This window comes from Lagenorhynchus albirostris, chromosome 9 (assembly GCF_949774975.1).
Source record: "Lagenorhynchus albirostris chromosome 9, mLagAlb1.1, whole genome shotgun sequence".
NCBI classification, from domain to species: domain Eukaryota; kingdom Metazoa; phylum Chordata; class Mammalia; order Artiodactyla; family Delphinidae; genus Lagenorhynchus; species Lagenorhynchus albirostris.
This window is the reverse complement of record NC_083103.1, coordinates 47,841,588-47,859,540: the sequence shown is the minus strand read 5'-3', so window position 1 is coordinate 47,859,540 and position 17,953 is coordinate 47,841,588. Positions and strand designations below refer to the sequence as shown.

The following is a 17,953-nucleotide window of genomic DNA, read 5'->3' as shown; positions in this document are numbered from 1 at the left end:
AGCTAAGAATGCAGATCTTCAGGGACTAGTATGGATTTGTGACCAGAGATGACATGACAAGAGGTAAATGGTGATATATGCCAATGGTGACACATGTGCTTCAAGAGTAATGATGGGGGTACAATAACAACGTTTTTTTTTTTTTTTTTTTTTTTTTTTTTTGCGGTACGTGGGCCTCTCACTGTTGTGGCCTCTCCCGTCGCGGAGCACAGGCTCCGGACGCGCAGGCTCAGCGGCCATGGCTCACGGGCCCAGCCGCTCCGCGGCTTCCCGGACCGGGGCACGAACCCATGTCCCCTGCATCGGCAGGCGGACTCTCAACCACTGCACCACCAGGGAAGCCCAATAACAACGTTTTATAGGCTGAGATGTATGTTGGGTGTTGGTGGGGGAGAGAGAGAATGAAGAAATTTGCCAATACTTAGTAGGAGCCTGTTCTGAGCCAGTTGATATAGGAACTCTACCTTATTTAATCCATACCACAGTCCTCTGAGATTGGTTCTGATATCCTTGCTTTGCAGAAGAGTAATGAGAGATGAATTGCCTTTCTTTATTTCTTACAGCTCATAAGTGTGGGACTGGGAGTAACTCTTGGGAAGGTGGAAGAATCATAGATTGGTCTATATTAGAAGAATGTTTTTATGATAGAAAATGTATAACAGTGGACAGGAAGTCAGTACTGAGCCTGATACAGTAGGCTTCAATACAGGTTTGTTGAATTAATATATGTTTTTAGAGGTATTTCATTTTCTAAACTTACTTTTCCATAGGCCCCATTTATTCCACATTCTTTTGATTATTTTTTCCCCACTGAAGCTTGAATATTGATCCCTGGACAAGATGACAGATTTGTCATCTTCCTCCTTCTTTTCTGATTTGGGGCTGCTACTGTATTTGGAGGAGCTAAACAAAGAGGAATTAAATAGATTCAAGTCACTCCTAAAGAATGAGACCACGGAACCTGGATCCTGCAGGATACCCTGGTCTGAAGTGAAGAAGGCCAAGCGGGAGGATTTGGCTAACTTGATGAACAAGTACCATCCAGGAGAGCAGGCCTGAGGGGGTGGCTCTCAAAATCTTTGGCAAGATGAACCTAAAGGATCTGTGTGAGAGAGCAAACGCAGAGATCAACTGTGAGTGATGCTGGACACACTTCTACGGGTGGAAAGAAGGAAGTGGTTCCTGGAGCCCATTGGTTCTATGAGAGGGACTTGGGGATTAAACCATTCTGTGGGACACAGGCTCCATGGTGCTCAAGTACGTTGGATCGTTTGAGGAACACTAAACAGGCTGGAGGGTTCTGAGTACTGTTATTCAGCCTGGCTCCTTAATTGCGGGTAATTCATCCATCTTGTACCAATTAGAATGATTAAAGGAATTGAGTGAAAAGAATTGCCCCATCTAGTGCTCCTTTGCCTAAACTACAAATAAAGTCATAGGTTGGCCTAAATTTTGAGGACACTCAAATATGACCTTAAATCTTTGCTGAAATATGAGGAATGGGCAAAAAATTATTAAGGGACATAAGGCAAAACAGTAGTTTTAGTCATTCCCAGGCGTGAAATTCTGTAGACATCTAAAATTCCTCCTTCGTATACAAGGCTTTAGAGCTCCAAAATGTATATACATTCTTTTTTCTTTTTTTTTTTTTTTTTTTTGCAGTACGCGGGCCTCTCACTGTTGTGGCTTTTCCCGTTGCAGAGCACAGGCTCTGGATGCGCAGGCCCAGCGGCCATGGCTCACGGGCCCAGCCGCTCCGCGGCATGTGGGATCTTCCCGGACCCGGGCACAAACCCATGTCCCCTGCATCGGCAGGCAGACTTTCAACCACTGCGCCACCAGGGAAGCCCCATTATTTCTTTTGAGCCTCACCATATCCTTGTGAGGTCAGTACAGTCGAGGAAACTTAGGCTTAGACTAGACTACTTGCCTTAGAGTTACAGGGTGGGAAGCATGGCAAGAGGTATCATGCTTCAGTGTTGTTCACACCACATCACTTCACCCTCAGCTGAGCTGGTGGAGTCTGAGGCTTTGTTGGCTCTAGTTTCTTAAACCCAGATGATCGTAGAATTGGACACTGAGGAAAATTCTGGCCCCTGTTCTGGCCATCACCAAATTCTCCTTGTTTTTGGTAAATCTCATGATCCTTTTGGAACCTGTTGCAGGGACAGCCCAGACTGAGACCAGAGGACACTGGGGCCAGAGAGGTACAAGGTGATCAGGAAGCAGTGCTGGGTAAGTAGATGGGCTTTTTGTCAGATTTGGGAGGTTTGTGCTTTTGAAGCATCATGGGGGAAAGTTATCTCCCAGGGGACCTTTGTTCAACCCTTGTTAACTTCTTGCAATATCCTACCTGTTCTGTGATTATTGTTCAAAAAGAGTTGACAAAACTGGCTCTCTGGACAAAGTCAGAAACAGAACCATGTTAATTCAGAGCCTCAAAAGAGCAGTATTTGGAAATGGCCAGTCAAAAATTGACAGTCTGATGAACAAAGGTATCTTGATATCTTGTTTTATAGACTGAAGAGTCCCTGAGCTGGCAGGGATTATTTGGCATTTTGCGTCTCCTCCCTTCCATTAAAAATGATGCTGTAGGGACTTCCCTGGTAGTCCAGTGGTTAAGACTTTGCCTTCCAATACAGCAGGTATGGGTCTGATCGCTGGTCGGGGAGCTAAGATCCCACATGCCTTGGGGACAAAAAAACCAAAACATAACACAGAAGCAATATTGTAACAAATTCAGTAAAGACTTTAAAAATGGTCCACATCAAAAGAAAAATCTTTATATAGGCAGCTCATGCAGCTCAATATTAAAAAAACAAACAACGCAATCAAAAAATGGGCAGAATACCTAAATAGACATTTCTCCAAAGAAGACATACAGATGGCCAAGAAGCACGTGAAAAGCTGCTCATCATCATTAATTATTAGAGCAAATCAAATCAAATCAGATCAAATTAATGCAAATCAAAACTACAGTGAGGTATTACCTCATACCAGTTAGAATGGGCATTATCAGAAAATCTACAAACAACAAATGCTGGAGAGGGTGTGGAGAAAAGGGAACCCTCTTGCACTGTTGGTGGGAATGTAAATTGATACAGCCACTATGGAGAACAGTATGGAGGTTCCTTAACAAACTAAAAATAGAATTACCATATGACTGAGCAATCCCACTGCTGGGCATACACCCAGAGAAAACCATAATTCAAAAAGACACATGCACCCCAGTGTTCATTGCAGCACTATTTACAATAGCCAGGTCATGGAAGCAACCTAAATGCCCATCAACAGACGAATGGATAAAGAAGATGTGGTACATATATACAATGGAATATTACTCAGCCATAAAAAGGAACAAAATTGGGTCACTTGTAAAGACGTGGATGGATCTAGAGACTATCGTACAGAGTGAATTAAGTCAGAAAGAGAAAAACAAATATCATATATTAACACATATATGTGGAATCTAGAAAAATGGCACAGATGAACCAGTTTGCAAGGCAGAAATAGAGACACAGATGTAGAGAACAAACATACGGACACTAAGGGGGGAAAGTGGCAGGGGGTGGTGGTGGTGGTATGATGAATTGGGCTATTGGGATTGACATGTATACACTGATGTGTATAAAATAGATAACTAATAAGAACCTGCTGTGTAAAAAATAAATTAATTAAAATTTTTTTAAAAAGAAATGATGCTGTAATTGAGTTCCAGGATGGTGACAACTAGTCTGTGTAAAATGTTATTTCTAGGACCAGGTTTTCTCAGTCTTAGTTCAATACCATTTCCAGTCCCCCTACTTTGTTTTGAATTCTATATGGCTGAATTCTAGGTTATATAAATTGAATTATAATACAAAGAAAACTGGACCAGCTTAGCTCAGCTATGCTGCTTTCTAATGGGCTACATTATTTCATTCAAGAAATAATTGAGAACCTATTTTATTCTAAGCACTAATAAATAAAAATTTCTTATTAAATGATTTTGAAGATAAGTTCCTGCTTGGACCTTAATTTCTGATACAATATAAGGAAGCTTATTTTTGTGATATAACTGACCATAAATTTGGGAAACCAAGGTTCTACCTCCATAGAAATTTACTTTGGAAAATTTGGAAGATAGATAAAAGTATAATGAAGATAGTAAAGATCATCCTTATAATCCCAATTTTTTAAAAGTACAGCACTGTATGATATTATACCATAAAAAGAAAGAGTATCTGACTTCTAATACCATACCTTCCCCTGGGGGAGAACTAAGCATAATTTAGTGGGATATGAACTTTGTTAGATGTTTGCACTGAATGCCCTAGTAGAACAAAGAAAAGAATTATATGCTTTAAAAACTAAAGTAATTCCAGCTTGAGATATGTGCTGTGAATGGAAAATATACTGTGTTCTGAGAATGTACAAAGAGAGAACTATCTATCTTTGGAGTTCAGAGAAGTCTTCCCAGAGATAGTGACTTTAAATTGAGCTCTAAAGAAGGAATCAGACTGAACTAGGAAAAGATGTAACTATATTTTCATTATACTTGGACACTTGGGAATTTCTTTTCTTTTCTTTAAAATATTCTTCAGGCTATGCTTCAATGTTCATTTCTTTCTTTCTTTTTCTTTTTTAGTTTGTACCTCTCCCTCACCTATTTCTAAATTCCTCCCATCTCCCACCCCTCTGGCAACCACCTGTTTTTCTCTGTATCTATGACTGTTTCTGTTTCATTATGTTTTTTCATTTGTTTTTTAGATTCTACATATAAGTGAACTTGTACAGTATTTGTCTTTCTCTGTCTGACTTACTTCACTTAGCATAACACCCTCTAGGTCCACCCATGTTGTCACAAATGGCAAGATTTCATTCCTTTTTATGGCTAATATTCCATTGTGTATATATACCACAGTTTCTTTATCTGTTCATCTGTTGAAGGGCACTTAGGTTGCTTCCATATCTTGGCTGTTGTAAATAATGCTACAGTAAACATAAGAGTGCATATATCTTTTTGAATTAGTGTTTTCATTTTCTTTGGCTAAATACCCAGGAGTAGAATTACTGTATCGTATGGTAGTTCTGTTTTCAATTTTTTGAGGAACCTTCTTACTGTTTTCCATACTGGCTGTACCAACTTACATTCCCACCAACAGTGCCTGAGGGTTCCATTTTCTCCATATCCTCGCCAACACCTGTTATTTGTTGTCTTTTTGATAATAGCCATTGTGACAGATGTGGGGTGATATCTTATTGTGACTTTGATTTGTATTTTTCTGATGATTAGTGATGTTGAGAATCTTTTCATGTGCTGTTGCCCATCTGAAGTCATCTTTGAAAAAATGTCTATTCAGGTCCTCTGCCCATTTTTCAATAGGGTTTTTTTTTTAAATAAATTTATTTATTTTGCTGCATCAGGTCTTTGTTGCTGGGCTTTTCTCTAGTTGTGGCGAGAGGGGCTACTCTTCGTCGCAGTGCACGGGCTTCTCATTAGGTGGCTTCTCTTGTTGCAGAGCATGGGCTCTAGGCGCACGGGCTTCAGTACTTGTGGCACTCGGGCTCAGTAGTTGTGGCTCGTGGGCTCTAGAGCACAGGCTCAGTAGTTGCGGTACACGGGCTTAGTTGCTCCGCGGCATGTGGGATCTTCCCGGACCAGGGCTCGAACCCATGTCCCCTGAATTGGCAGGCGGATTCTTAACCACTGTGCCACCAGGGTTTTTTTTAATGTTGTGTTGTATGAGCTCTTTGTATAGTTTGGATATTAACACATTAATGGATATAGTATTTGCAAATATCTTCTCCCATTCAGTAGATGGCCTTTTTGTTTTGTTGGTAGTTTCACTGTGCAAAAGCTTTTTATTTATTTATTTATTTATTGAAGTATAGTTGATGTACAATATTATATAAGCCACAGGTGTACAGTATAAGAATCATAATTTTTAAAAGTCTATTTATTGTTATTATAAAATATTGGCTATATTCCCCGTGTTGTACAATATATCCTTGTAGCTTATTTTGTACGTAATAGTTTGTACCTCTTAATCCCATACCCCTATAGTGCCCCTCCCCCCCAACTGGTAACCATTAGTTTGTTCTCTATATCTGTCAGTCTGCTTCTTTTTTGTTATATTCATTAGTTTGTTGCATTTTTTTAGATTCCACATATAAGTGATATTATATCTTTCTCTGTGACTTATTTCGCTTAGCATAATACCCTCAAATGCAAAAGCTTTTTTAAAAAAAAGCTTTTTAGTTCGATGTAGTCCTATTTGTTTACTTTTGCTTTCATTTCCTTTGCCTGAGGAGGCATATCCAAAATAATATTGCTAAGACCAGTGTCAAAGAGCATACTGCCTATGTTTTCTTCCAGAAGTTTTATGGTTTTAGGTCTTAACACTTAAGTCTTTTTAAAAAAATTTTTATTGGAGTATAGTTGATTTAAAATGTTGTGTTTCTACTGTACAGCAAAGTGATTCAGTTATACATATACATATATCCACTCTTTTTTAGATTCTTTTCCCATATAGGTTGAGTTCCCTGTGCTCTACAGTAGGTCCTTATTAGTTTTCTATTTTATATACAGTAGTGTGTATATGTCAATCCCAATCTTCCAATTTATCCCTCCCCCACCATTTCCCCCCTGGTAACCATAAGTTTGTTGTCTACATCTGTGACTCTATTTCTGTTTTATAAATAAGTTCATCTGTACCATTTTTATAGATTCCACATTTAAGTGATATCATATAATATTTGTTTTTCTGTGTCTGACTTACTTCACTCAGTATGGCAATCTCTAGGTCCATCTATGTTGCTGCAAATGACATTGTTTCATTCTTTTTTATGGCTGAGTAATATTCCATTGTATATATGTACCACACCTTCTTTATCCATTCCTTTGTCGATGGACATTTAGGTTGCTTGCATTGCATTTAAGTCTTTAATCCATTTTGAGTTTATTTTTGTATATGGTGTGACAAAGTAGTCTTTTGCATGTCAGCTGTCTACTTTTCCCAACACAATTTATTGAATAGGCTCTCTTTTCTCAATTATATATTCATATTTCCTTTGTTGTAGATTAATTGACCATATAAGTATGGGTTCATTTCTGGGCTCTCTTTTCTGTTCCATTGTTGTGTGTGTCTGTTTCTGTGTTAGTACCATACTGTTTTGATTACTGTAGTATAGTCTTAAGTCAGGGATTACGATACCTCCAGCTTTGTTTTTCTTTTTCAAGATTGTTTTTGCTATTTGGGGTCATTTGTGTTTCCATACAAATTTTAGATTGTTCTGGTTCAGTGAAAAATGCCCTTGGTATTTTGATTGGGATTGCATTGAATCCGTAGGTTGCCTTGGGTAGTATGGTCACCTCCACTTTCTGGAGAGTTTTTATCCTAAATGGATGTGAATTTTGTCAGAAGCTTTTTCGGCATCTATTGAAGTGATCGTATGATTTTTATTATTTAATTTGTTAATGTGGTGAATCACATTGATTGATTTCCAGATACTGAAATCTCCTTGGGGATAAATTACACTTGATCATGGTGTATGATCCTTTTAATGTATTGTTGAATTTGGATTGCTAGTGTTTTGTTGAGGATTTTTGTGTCTGTGTTCATCAGTGATATTGGCCTGTAATTCTCTTTTTTTGTGATATCTTTGTCTGGTTTTGGTAAGAGGGTGATTGTGGCCTCATAGAATGAGTTTGGGAGTATTCCTTCCTCTGCAATTTTTTGGAATAGTTTCAGAAGGATAGGTGTTAACTCTTTTCTAAATGTTTGATAGAATTCTCCTATGAAGCTATCTGGTCCTGAACTTCTGTTTGTTGGGAGTTTTTTATCACAGTTTCAATTTCAGTACTTGCGATTGCTCTGTTCATATTTTCTATTTATTCCTGGTTCAGTCTTGGGAGATTGTACCTTTCTAAGAATTTGTCCATTTCTTCCAGATTTCCATTTTATTGGCATATAGTTGCTCGTGGTAGTCTCTTATTCTTTGTATTTCTGCAGTGTCCATTGTTAACTTCTCCTTTTTCATTTCTAATTTTATTGATTTGAGCCCTCTCCCTGTTTTTTTTGATGAGTCTGGCTAAAAGTTTATCAATTTTGTTTGTCTTTTCAAAGAACCAGCTTTTAGTTTCATTGATCTTTGCTATTGTTTTCTTCATTTCTATTTCATTTATTTCTGCTCTGATCTTTATGATTTCTTTCCTTCTACTAACTTTGGGTTTTGTTTGTTGTTCTTTCTCTAGTTGCTTTAGGTGTAAGGTTAGGTTGTTTATTTGTGATTTTTCTTATTTCCTGAGTTAAGACTGTATTGCTAGAAACTTCCCTCTTAGAACTGCTTTTGCTGCATCCCATAGGTTTTAGATCATCATGGTTTCATTTTCGTTTGTCTCTAGGTATTTTTTTATTTCCCCTTTGATTTCTTCATTGACCCATTAGTTGTTTAGTAGCATATTGTTTAGCCTCCATGTGTATGTGTTTTTTAGTTTTTTTCTTGTAGTTGTTTCTGTGTCTGTTTCTGTGTATTAGGTAGGCCAGTTGTGCTTCCTAATCTTGGGGAAGTGGCTTATTTCGGAGCTGACCTGAGGCCCAGTAGCACACTTCCCTCTGGTCAACAGAGTTATATGCTTTAGTGGTGACTCCTGTCTGGGCTGCATGGGCCCTTCTCTTGTGGCAGGGCTACAACAGGCCACATGCCGACTGTGGACACACAGGTAGGCATGGTTGGCCCCTGGCCTGGTTGCTAGGCCCTGCCTAGTGCAGAGGCTGCTGGCTGCTGGTGGAGCTGGTCCTGGAGCAGCTGGCTGCATGGCCTGGGGGGTCCCTGTCCTGATGCTGTCCCGCTGGTGAGTGGGGCTGGGCCATGGGTGGCCGGCTGCAGGCCCAGGGTTCCCAGAGCTGGTGTTGACCTGCTGTTGGGTGGGGTTGGGGCGTGGTGTGACTGGCTGCACGGTCTGGGCTGACCTGTTGGTCGGTGGGGCCGGATCACAAGGTGGCTGGCTTTGGGAGTACAGGGGTGCCAGGACTGGACCAGTCTGTCCTGGCACCCCTGGGTGGAGCCAGGTCCAGAGGTGACTGGCTGTGGCGCTCTGAGGGGTTCCAGGGCTAGTAATGACCCACGAATGGGCAGAGCCAGGTTTGGGGTGGTAGATGAGGGCGGGTTCTGGGGCCAGTGCTGGCCCACTGGTGGTTGACGCTGGATTCCAGGGATGCTGGCTGAGGGGCCTAAGATACCTTGGAACTGGTGTGTCCACCCGCTGGTAGGCAGGGTCCAGGGACTGGTGTCTGCCCACTGGTGGGGGTCTGGGGGATGGGTCCTGGGCCAGCTGGGATGCTCAGGGGGGCCTACGGCTTCTATCGGCTTGCTGGTGGGTGAAGCTGTGTCCCTACGTGGTTGCTGCTTGGTCTGGGGCGCCCCAGGACTGGTGCTAACCAGCTGGTGGGCAGGGCTGGGTCCTGGTGCTAATGAGCTAGGGGAAGGACTCCAAAATGGCTCTTGGCAGCATCAGTGTCCTCGTGGTAGAAGGAACTCCCCAAACAGCTGCCATCAGTGTCTGTGTCCCCTGGGTGAGTCCCAGTTGCCTCCTGCCTCTCTGGGAGGCTTTCCAAGATCAGATACTAGGTCTTACCCGAGCTCCTTTCAAATTACTGCTTATACTCTGGGTCTCAACATGTGAGATTTTGTATGTGCCCTTTAAGAGCGGAGTCGTGTTTCCTACAGCCCTCTGGCTCTCCTGAAAGTAAGCCCTGCTGCCTTCGAAGCCAAACGTTCTGTGGGCTCATCTTCCCAGTGCAGGACCCCAAGGGTGGGAAGCTCGATGTGGGGCTTAGCCGTCTTGCTCCTTGGGGAGAATGTCTGCAACTGTTCATGTCCACTAATGGTTTATCTGTATAAAGTGGATGATTTTGATCTGTAGATTCGTATCTGTGTTCAGTTCCTATCTGGGTATTATTGTTAATTGTTGCCTGTGTTCTCCTTTTATCTGGATGATGGCTCTGTTCTCCGCATACATCCTCTTTTTTCTCTGTAGAATAGAAGTACAGGGAAGAAAAAAAGCATTTCTGGAACGAATCTAATTTTTATTTTCCATCATTAATTTCTGCATTGTGGGTTCTGTTTTTTCAGTTTATAATGTGGGTTTTAAACCTACAAGAATATTTTTGTTTTATTTACATTCTTTTCTCATTTAAACCAGCTGTACTTTGATTTCAGCATGTGTCACTTCCTGGTCCTACTCTAAGTGCAATATTCTTAAGATTGAAAATCATAGAATTAATTCTGATCATGTGTATCTTCTGGCTCCCTTCTAACTGATTTAGGTGACGGAGCAGAATACAGAGTTCAAATAAGGGAAACATTTTGCATCATGTTAGATAAGAACCATTTGCTTGGAGAATCTGAAAACTTCTGTCATGAAATTGCTCAGGAAGGCCGAGAACTGTTGGAACGTTTGTTTGATGAGGATGTCAGAACAGGTGAGCAGCCACAGACGGTGATCCTTCAGGGGGCTGCTGGAGTTGGGAAGACCACCTTGGTGAGAATGGTGATGTTAGACTGGGCACAGGGCAGCCCCTACCAGCAGAAATTTACCTATGTTTTTTATCTCAATGCAAGAGAAATGAACCAGTTGAGAGAGAGAAGCTTTGCTCAAATGATATCAAAGGACTGGCCCTGCACAGAAGGGCCCATTGAAAGGATTCTGTCCCAGCCGAGTAGTCTCCTTTTTATTACTGATAGTTTTGATGAACTGAACTTTGCCTTTGAGGAACCTGAGTGTGTGCTGTGTACAGACTGGACCCAGGTACACCCCGTGTCCTTCCTCATGAGTAGTTTGCTGAGAAAAGTGAAGCTCCCTGAGTCGTCCTTATTGGTGACGACAAAACTCACAGCTTGTAAAAAAAAAACATAGGTAAAAAACATAGGTAAATTTCTGCTGGTACGGGTTGCCCTGCCTCAGGGTTGCCACACCTCAGATCATAAACATTAGATTCTCATAAGGAGCTTGAAACCTAGATGCCTCGCATGTGCAGTTCACAGTAGGGTTCGCGCTCCCATGAGAATCTAATGCCGCAGCTGATCTGACAGGAGGCGGAGCTCAGGCGGTAATACGAGCAATGGGGAGCGGCTGTAAATATAGCTGAAGCTTCACTCGCTTGCCCACCTGCCGCTTACCTCCTGCTCTGCATCCCGGTTCCTAACAGGCCACGGACCAGTACCAGTCCATGGCCCAGGGGTTGGGGACCCCTGGTTTAAATGTTTAAGCCCTAACTTTTTAAACATAAATAACATGGGATATAAGACAACACATTGATTTTGCTATTTTAATTTGAATAGTATGAAGAAAAAATGGTAACAGATTGTTGTAAGAATGTAATTTATTTTCTCTCTTTGAAGTTTAATTTCTTTAGATGTCTTTAGATAAACAGAAATTACTAATTTTTTTTTTTTTTTTTTTTTTGCGATGCGTGGGCCTCTCACTGTTGTGGCCTCTCCCGTTGCAGAGCACAGGTTCCGGATGCGCAGGCTCAGTGGCCATGGCTTACGGGCCCAGCCGCTCTGCAGCATGTGGGATCTTCCTGGACCGGGGCACGAACCCCTGTCCCCTGCATCGGCAGGTGGACTCTCAACCACTGTGCCACCAGGGAAGCCCCAAATTACTAATTTTTAAAATATTACATTATTCCAAGTTTCCAAAATCAATTAGTAAGTTTAGAAAATATATTCAAGTTAACATTAAGGAGTGTATAGCCGCTGTTAGTAACTAAGAATTTAGCAAAACAGTATTATATCTCAAGCTTGACCCAGATAGTATAGTGTTTGTAATATTGTCTCATTCCAAGATTTATAAGATCCTAATTTATAAAGATGTTAGTTATTTATTTAACTCATTTAAATTATACACCCAGATTTATATTTATATTCTTTTAAATATTAACATAATTATAAAGCAGAAACTAACACACCATTGTAAAGCAATTATACTCCATTAAAGATGTTTTAAAAAAAATAATAAATATTAACATAAGTAATGATTATTTGACCTATAAGGGAACTGTAAGAGATTTAGGAAATTCTTTAGTTTAGACTTATTGTTAAAGAAATGCAAAGCCTTATGTGATCTAAGAAAACGTGTGCATTTTTATTTCTCACTTTAGTAAAATCAGGGAGAAGTCCCATAGCCATTTTAGGTCTCAAATTTTAGACCACATTGATTTATCTAATGATTTACTTTGCTTTAGAACAGGCCCATGAAGGCTGTCTTATTAATGTAAAAGCTCTTTCTCTTGTGAGCACCATTCCTCTGGCACCTGTGGTGCATTCGGCCCATACGTGGGGAACACATAACTTCTGCAACCATACTGCTTTAGCAACAGCTCCATTCTGCCATATCTCAATGTCTAGTTCATATCAGAAAAATAATCTCACACTCAACAACAAGAAATTCTTGGGCAACCTGAAAATTAAGCAGCAGGCATTTTTAGAAAAGAAAAATATATTCAGACAGCTGTTCTGAATATAATAAGAACAATAAAATCAATAAGAACAACAAAAAAATAATAATTATAATGTGCTTACTTTGAAGGGGCTTTGGAAATTTTCAGCCCAGGGCCTCGTTTTAGTAGCAATATTAAGAGATTATAGGGCTGGTTCTCCAATAGGACCCAAAAGTAAGTTAATGTATTTCCTCCGTTTCGCTGGTTCATATTTAGGGATAAGTATGGAGCCACAAACCTCAGCTCTCATCTTCCCTTTTGACTGAGTCACTGGTGATTGATGTTACATATTAATATAAACGAGACAGGACCTTCAAACTCTAGGAAGAGAAGAATTATATATATTTTTTATTACCTTAATGCATGTGAGAGGAGAGTACTGATGATCTTTTTTTCTGCTTTAACAAAATTCTTTCAATATTTGTAACATGTAGGAATTCCAAAATATCAATTTGAATATTGCAAGAGAGACACATTTTTATATAAGACAATCAAAATTACAGACTTAAAAGCACTTAAGGGTTGTTTTCACAAGGCATAGCAACAATTTCTAAGGTCCAGGTATCTTGTAAGATTCCCTTGTTATGATAAAACAATAAAACACAGCAAAAATATTCTTACAAAATATTTTCTGACTTGTAATACCATCTGCTTTTCTTTGCAGATGCAAGGGAAAGAGGGAACATTTTCTTTTCATGAGGCTGAGATTTCATTCATAAAGCATTAGGAGGTCCATAGCTGAAGTTCTATTAATTGGCACAAAGAAAAGAAGAGAGTTTGAGAAGCTCAAACTTATACTATGGAAAGGATAAGAGCAAAATAGATTATGAACAAAGGGACTCGGGGGCATGTACTGTTTATATCTCCAGTTAGAAGCATTTTTTAATGTTTTCAGTACCACTTCTATTTCTTGATTCACAAATGAGCTACATTTTGTTTCATTTTTGTTTTGTGTCCAGGTATGTTGGAACATTTGCAAGTTATAGTGCCTGTTTTTAATTGATGATTATTAGTTATTACTCTTCAGGGTTCCCCCCCCAAATATATCTTGATCAAATTCAAAAGGATTAGAGCATTTAAAATACCCTTATGTAAGGCAGTACATTTAGTATACCTCGATCATACAATTTCCAGTATGTTCATTTAATCTAGGATTACAGGGGCTAAATATTTTACCCTTTGAACTCTTTCAAAACTTTTCTGACTTTTTATCATGGCAACACATGAATACAATTATTTAGACTCAATTCTGTACACTTAATTTTTAATCAATATATACTGCTAGTTTTTGGTTTTGTTTTCTTAAACTCACCTTTCCCACTGTATAAAATCTTAGTTTTGATTCATTGCATGATTGGGTGGTACAATTTTAAACTAACGTTTTCATGCAATGTGTGTGAACGTTTTCATGCAATGTGTGTGAACGTTTTCATGCAATGTGTGTGAACGTTTTCATGCAATGTGTGTGAATGTGTGTGAATGTACATTTTATGACTTCCTTTATGTCCTTTGACTGTCTTCACAGATGAATGACGTGTATCTTGGTCTTAGGCCTCCACTGTGTTCTTCACACTTTGACTTTGTTACATTACTTTTTTCTAGTGTTCTAAAGAGAAGTCTAAGGATAACCTGACACTTCAACCCCTTAACTCCCTCCCACCTTCCCAGACTTTCTCACTAGTGTTCTCAGGATTTTTTTAAATTACTTTTACATTTTATTACTTTTGATCTGTGGGAAACCTTTCTTTATTCCCCTCAGAAATGATTTCTTTAAATTGGTTTTTTAAAATGACGTCAGGGCTCACTCTGTTGCACGTGCTGTCTCTGTCTCTCTTTTTTTTAAGAGCATCTAATAGTCATTAGTTGTAGCTCTGTTCCTATATAACTCTTACTTATTTTTTGTCCTGTAAATCTTTTTCCCCCTTCCTTCTTGGGGAGTTTCGCATATTTATTTATATTGATTTTGCTTTTCATTTCTTCAAATTCAGATTTCAGTTCTCTATTATTTTTTTTGTTTTGTTTTGACTTTTTTTTTTTTTTTTTCTTTTGAGGCATGCGGGATCTTAGTTCCCCAACCAGGGATCGAACCTGTGCCCCTTGCGGTGGAAGCGTGGAGTCCTAACCAGTTGACCTCTAGGGAATTCCCCTGATGTCCACTTCTGATGTGGTAGTCTTGTTTCACAGAGTCTTCCTATACATTTAAAATGTAAAGGAAGCCTTTCTAAGCACTTTCTTCTGTTTCCTAGTTTTCTGGGTTTTATACATGTGCTTATTTTCTGTCCCTTAGTGTAATGTTTTCTTTCTGTTAAGCTTTAATATTTTATCCACAGGTCCCATAATATTGGAGTCTCTTTTCTGTCTAGAAGGGCTCTATCTAAACATAGTTTATAAGATTTCCCTTGTTTCCCTAATTGCCTACCTGGCTGCTGATATAAACCCTTTTGTATTAATGTGCTCAGGCTCCCATAACAGAATACCCAAAATAGCACAGAGTTAAACAATATAAATTTATTTCTCACAGTTCTGGAAGCTGGAAGGTCAAGATCAGGTGCTGGCAGGGTTTCTGGTGAGGCCTCTCTCCCTGGCTTGTAGATGGGTACCTTCTCATTGTGTCCTCACATGGCCTTTTTGTGCGTGTGCTCACTCCTGGTGTCTCTTCCTCCCCTTATGAGGACATCAGTCCTATTGGATTAGGGGTCCACTCTTACAACCTCATTAACCTTGACTACCTCCTTAGAGGCCCTGTCTCTAAATACTGTCACATTGGGCTGGGGGTAGGGCTTCAACATACAAATTTGGGGAACAATTCAGTCCATAACAACTTTTCAAAGCAAGGTGAGGTTTTCAGCCTTGAGCCATGTTCTAGGTCACCCACTGAGGTCTAATTCTGGACTGAGGAGGGAGTTTCTCCTGTTCCTACCTCTCTATACCCTGATTTTGATGTAGAGAACCAATTCTCAAGGGACTCAAGTTGATAAGTCCTTGATTAATGGGAGTAAATGGAACAATTCCAAGTTCCAGGAATGCTGCTGCCTGACTCTTCTTACCAATAGCTGATATTAGTCCCAGCCATGGTCAAAGCCCAAGTCGTCTCTAGATATGAGTCTCTGAAAATAGGGGCTCTACATGTGCTTCTTATTTTCTTCTTCTGTTTCCCTTCCTCTTTTACTTTACTTTTAGAAACCATTTTATTTTATTTCTGATTTCCTTCTTGTTTTCACTGTTAAGGACAGGGTTCCTCAGAAAACATAGGTTGGCTCCCATGAAGAAATGAGCTCCTGGCAGACAGTTTTGTGGTTGTCACAGCTTTTACGTCTGATTTCCTGCCCACCTCTATTCTGTTTCAGAAGTCAAAGAATGCAAGGATACAGCCATCCTCCGGTCCACCTTCTTCCAAGTTGTAGTTAAAGGAAATTTCTCCCAGATTAAAAAAGATTATAATGTGAAGATATTTTTAAATGCTTGCATACATATTTCGTGGGGAAACTGGGGAGGTGGGGATGGAAGAGACAAGCTTCCTCCCCTCCCCTCCCTAACTCTCTATCAGAGCCCTGTGCTTTAGTTAAATCATTCTCATTCTGTGTCGGGAAGCTGGATTTTCAGAACAAATCCCAAAGACTGGGAAACCACACCCTCTGGCTGTGTGAGTGGGGGTTATAATTTTTCTCTGAGGAGTGGTCATTTCTATTTTCCTGTATTGTTTTCCAGCTTGGAATCAATCCTGCGACCTAACTACGGTTTGTTGCCGAAATATCTCTAAGGCTCTCATCAGAAGCCAAAGCTTGTTATCTCTGAATCCATCAACTAATAATCTCTTGGATGACAGAGTGAAGATGTCGTGTGAGGCCTTAATGCATCCAAAGTGTAACCTAGAGAGATTATCGTGAGTCTTTCTGTACTATTTTCTATAGATTCATTTTGTTCAGTCTTGCGTAGCTTAATTATGACCTGAATGGGGAAACTGCTTGGGTCCTGACATTAATTGGCTCATTCATCAATCCTGCAAGACCTCCTCCTTTTCTTTTTCTACCTCCCTTCCTCTTTCACTTGACTTGTAGACATCTCTTTATGATTGACATCTTATTTTCATTGTTTTCGAGGCTTATCCTCTCTCCTCCTATGTTTTGTTTCATCATACCCTGTCCATAGCTGCAATGGAATTCATGATTTAAGTAGGTTTGATGAGGTTGCTTCTATAGTAGAGATGTAGGGGTTGTGAGTACCAGCTAACTTCCCTGTGAAGGAGAATAGAAGGACGCACTTTGGGAATTGACTGATCCTTCCCCATCTGTCTTTCTCCTTCAGCTTAGAAAGCTGTGGGCTCACGGTAGCTGGTTGTGAGGATCTCTCTTTGGCTCTCATCAGCAATAAAAGGCTGACACGTTCATGCTTGGCGGACAGTGTCTTGGGAGATAGTGGAGTAAACCTTATGAGTGATGCCTTGAAACATGCAGAGTGCACTCTACAGAGCCTTGTGTGAGTGTCTGCTAGTTGTCCTCCTTCCAATGTAATACACATTTTGAAATATATTTAAGCTGGGAAAATATTATGGACCTATTGTGTCCCTTGCTTTTTCCCTAGAATCTTTAATGATAATGAAGATGATGAGGATGATGATATTAATAATCGCCATTTATTTTGTCCTGACTTTGTGCTGGGCCCTGTGCAAAATTTGTTTAGCCTGAACGGAAGTACCTATTGGTGTCAGATTGGCCACCTGAGTTCTAAGTGCCTCACTGAACAGGTAAGGAATGTGAGGCTTAGGAAGATTATGCAGCTTTCATAATGCTTACAAGAAAATGATGGGGCTTCCCTGGTGGCGCAGTGGTTGAGGGTCCGCCTGCAGATGCAGGGGACGCGGGTTCGTGCCCCGGTCCGGGAAGATCCCACATGCCGCGGAGTGGCTGGGCCCATGAGCCATCGCTGCTGGGCCTGCGCGTCCGGAGCCTGTGCTCCGCGGCGGGAGAGGCCGCAGCAGTGAGAGGCCCGCGTACTGCAAAAAAAAAAAAAAAAAAAAAAAAAAGAAAATGATGGATTTAGGACTGAAGTCCACCCATCCAACTCTATATTCTGGGCTCCAAACAGGTAAATATATATCAATATGATTAAACAAAAACCATTGAATGCATTACGTAAATATATATCAATATGATTAAACAAAACAGGTAAATATATATCAATATGATTAAACAAAAACCATTGAATGCGTTACGTGGTATGGCTGGATCACGGTGTGATTATTCTGTTCGTTGCTGTTACGTAACTTCCTAGACATGGAATTGATGAGTCAGAATTTTTTATTTTGTCAGATATAGTTAAACTGCCTCCAGATAGATTGTGTACATTCCCTCAACGGTTTAGGGGCTTACATTTTTAATATCTTCACTTTGTATCCATAAGCTTCTTTATCAATACTAATTAGATAGTTGAAAATAACTCTAAAAATGGTTTGATGTTGAATATCTTTT

The 17,953-nt window shown here is 40.1% G+C and overlaps 1 protein-coding gene across 1 annotated transcript in view; it reads left to right on the top strand.

The window, feature by feature from the left end:
- Positions 1-840: 840 nt before the first annotated feature.
- NLRP14 (NLR family pyrin domain containing 14) overlaps positions 841-17,953 on the top strand; it is a 44,554-nt gene continuing 27,441 nt past the window's right edge. The window contains 8 exon segments of the mRNA XM_060160847.1: positions 841-1,056; positions 1,058-1,133; positions 2,166-2,178; positions 2,180-2,235; positions 10,311-10,883; positions 16,194-16,368; positions 16,791-16,961; positions 17,067-17,213. Coding sequence (XP_060016830.1) covers positions 841-1,056; positions 1,058-1,133; positions 2,166-2,178; positions 2,180-2,235; positions 10,311-10,883; positions 16,194-16,368; positions 16,791-16,961; positions 17,067-17,213 — 1,427 coding nt within the window.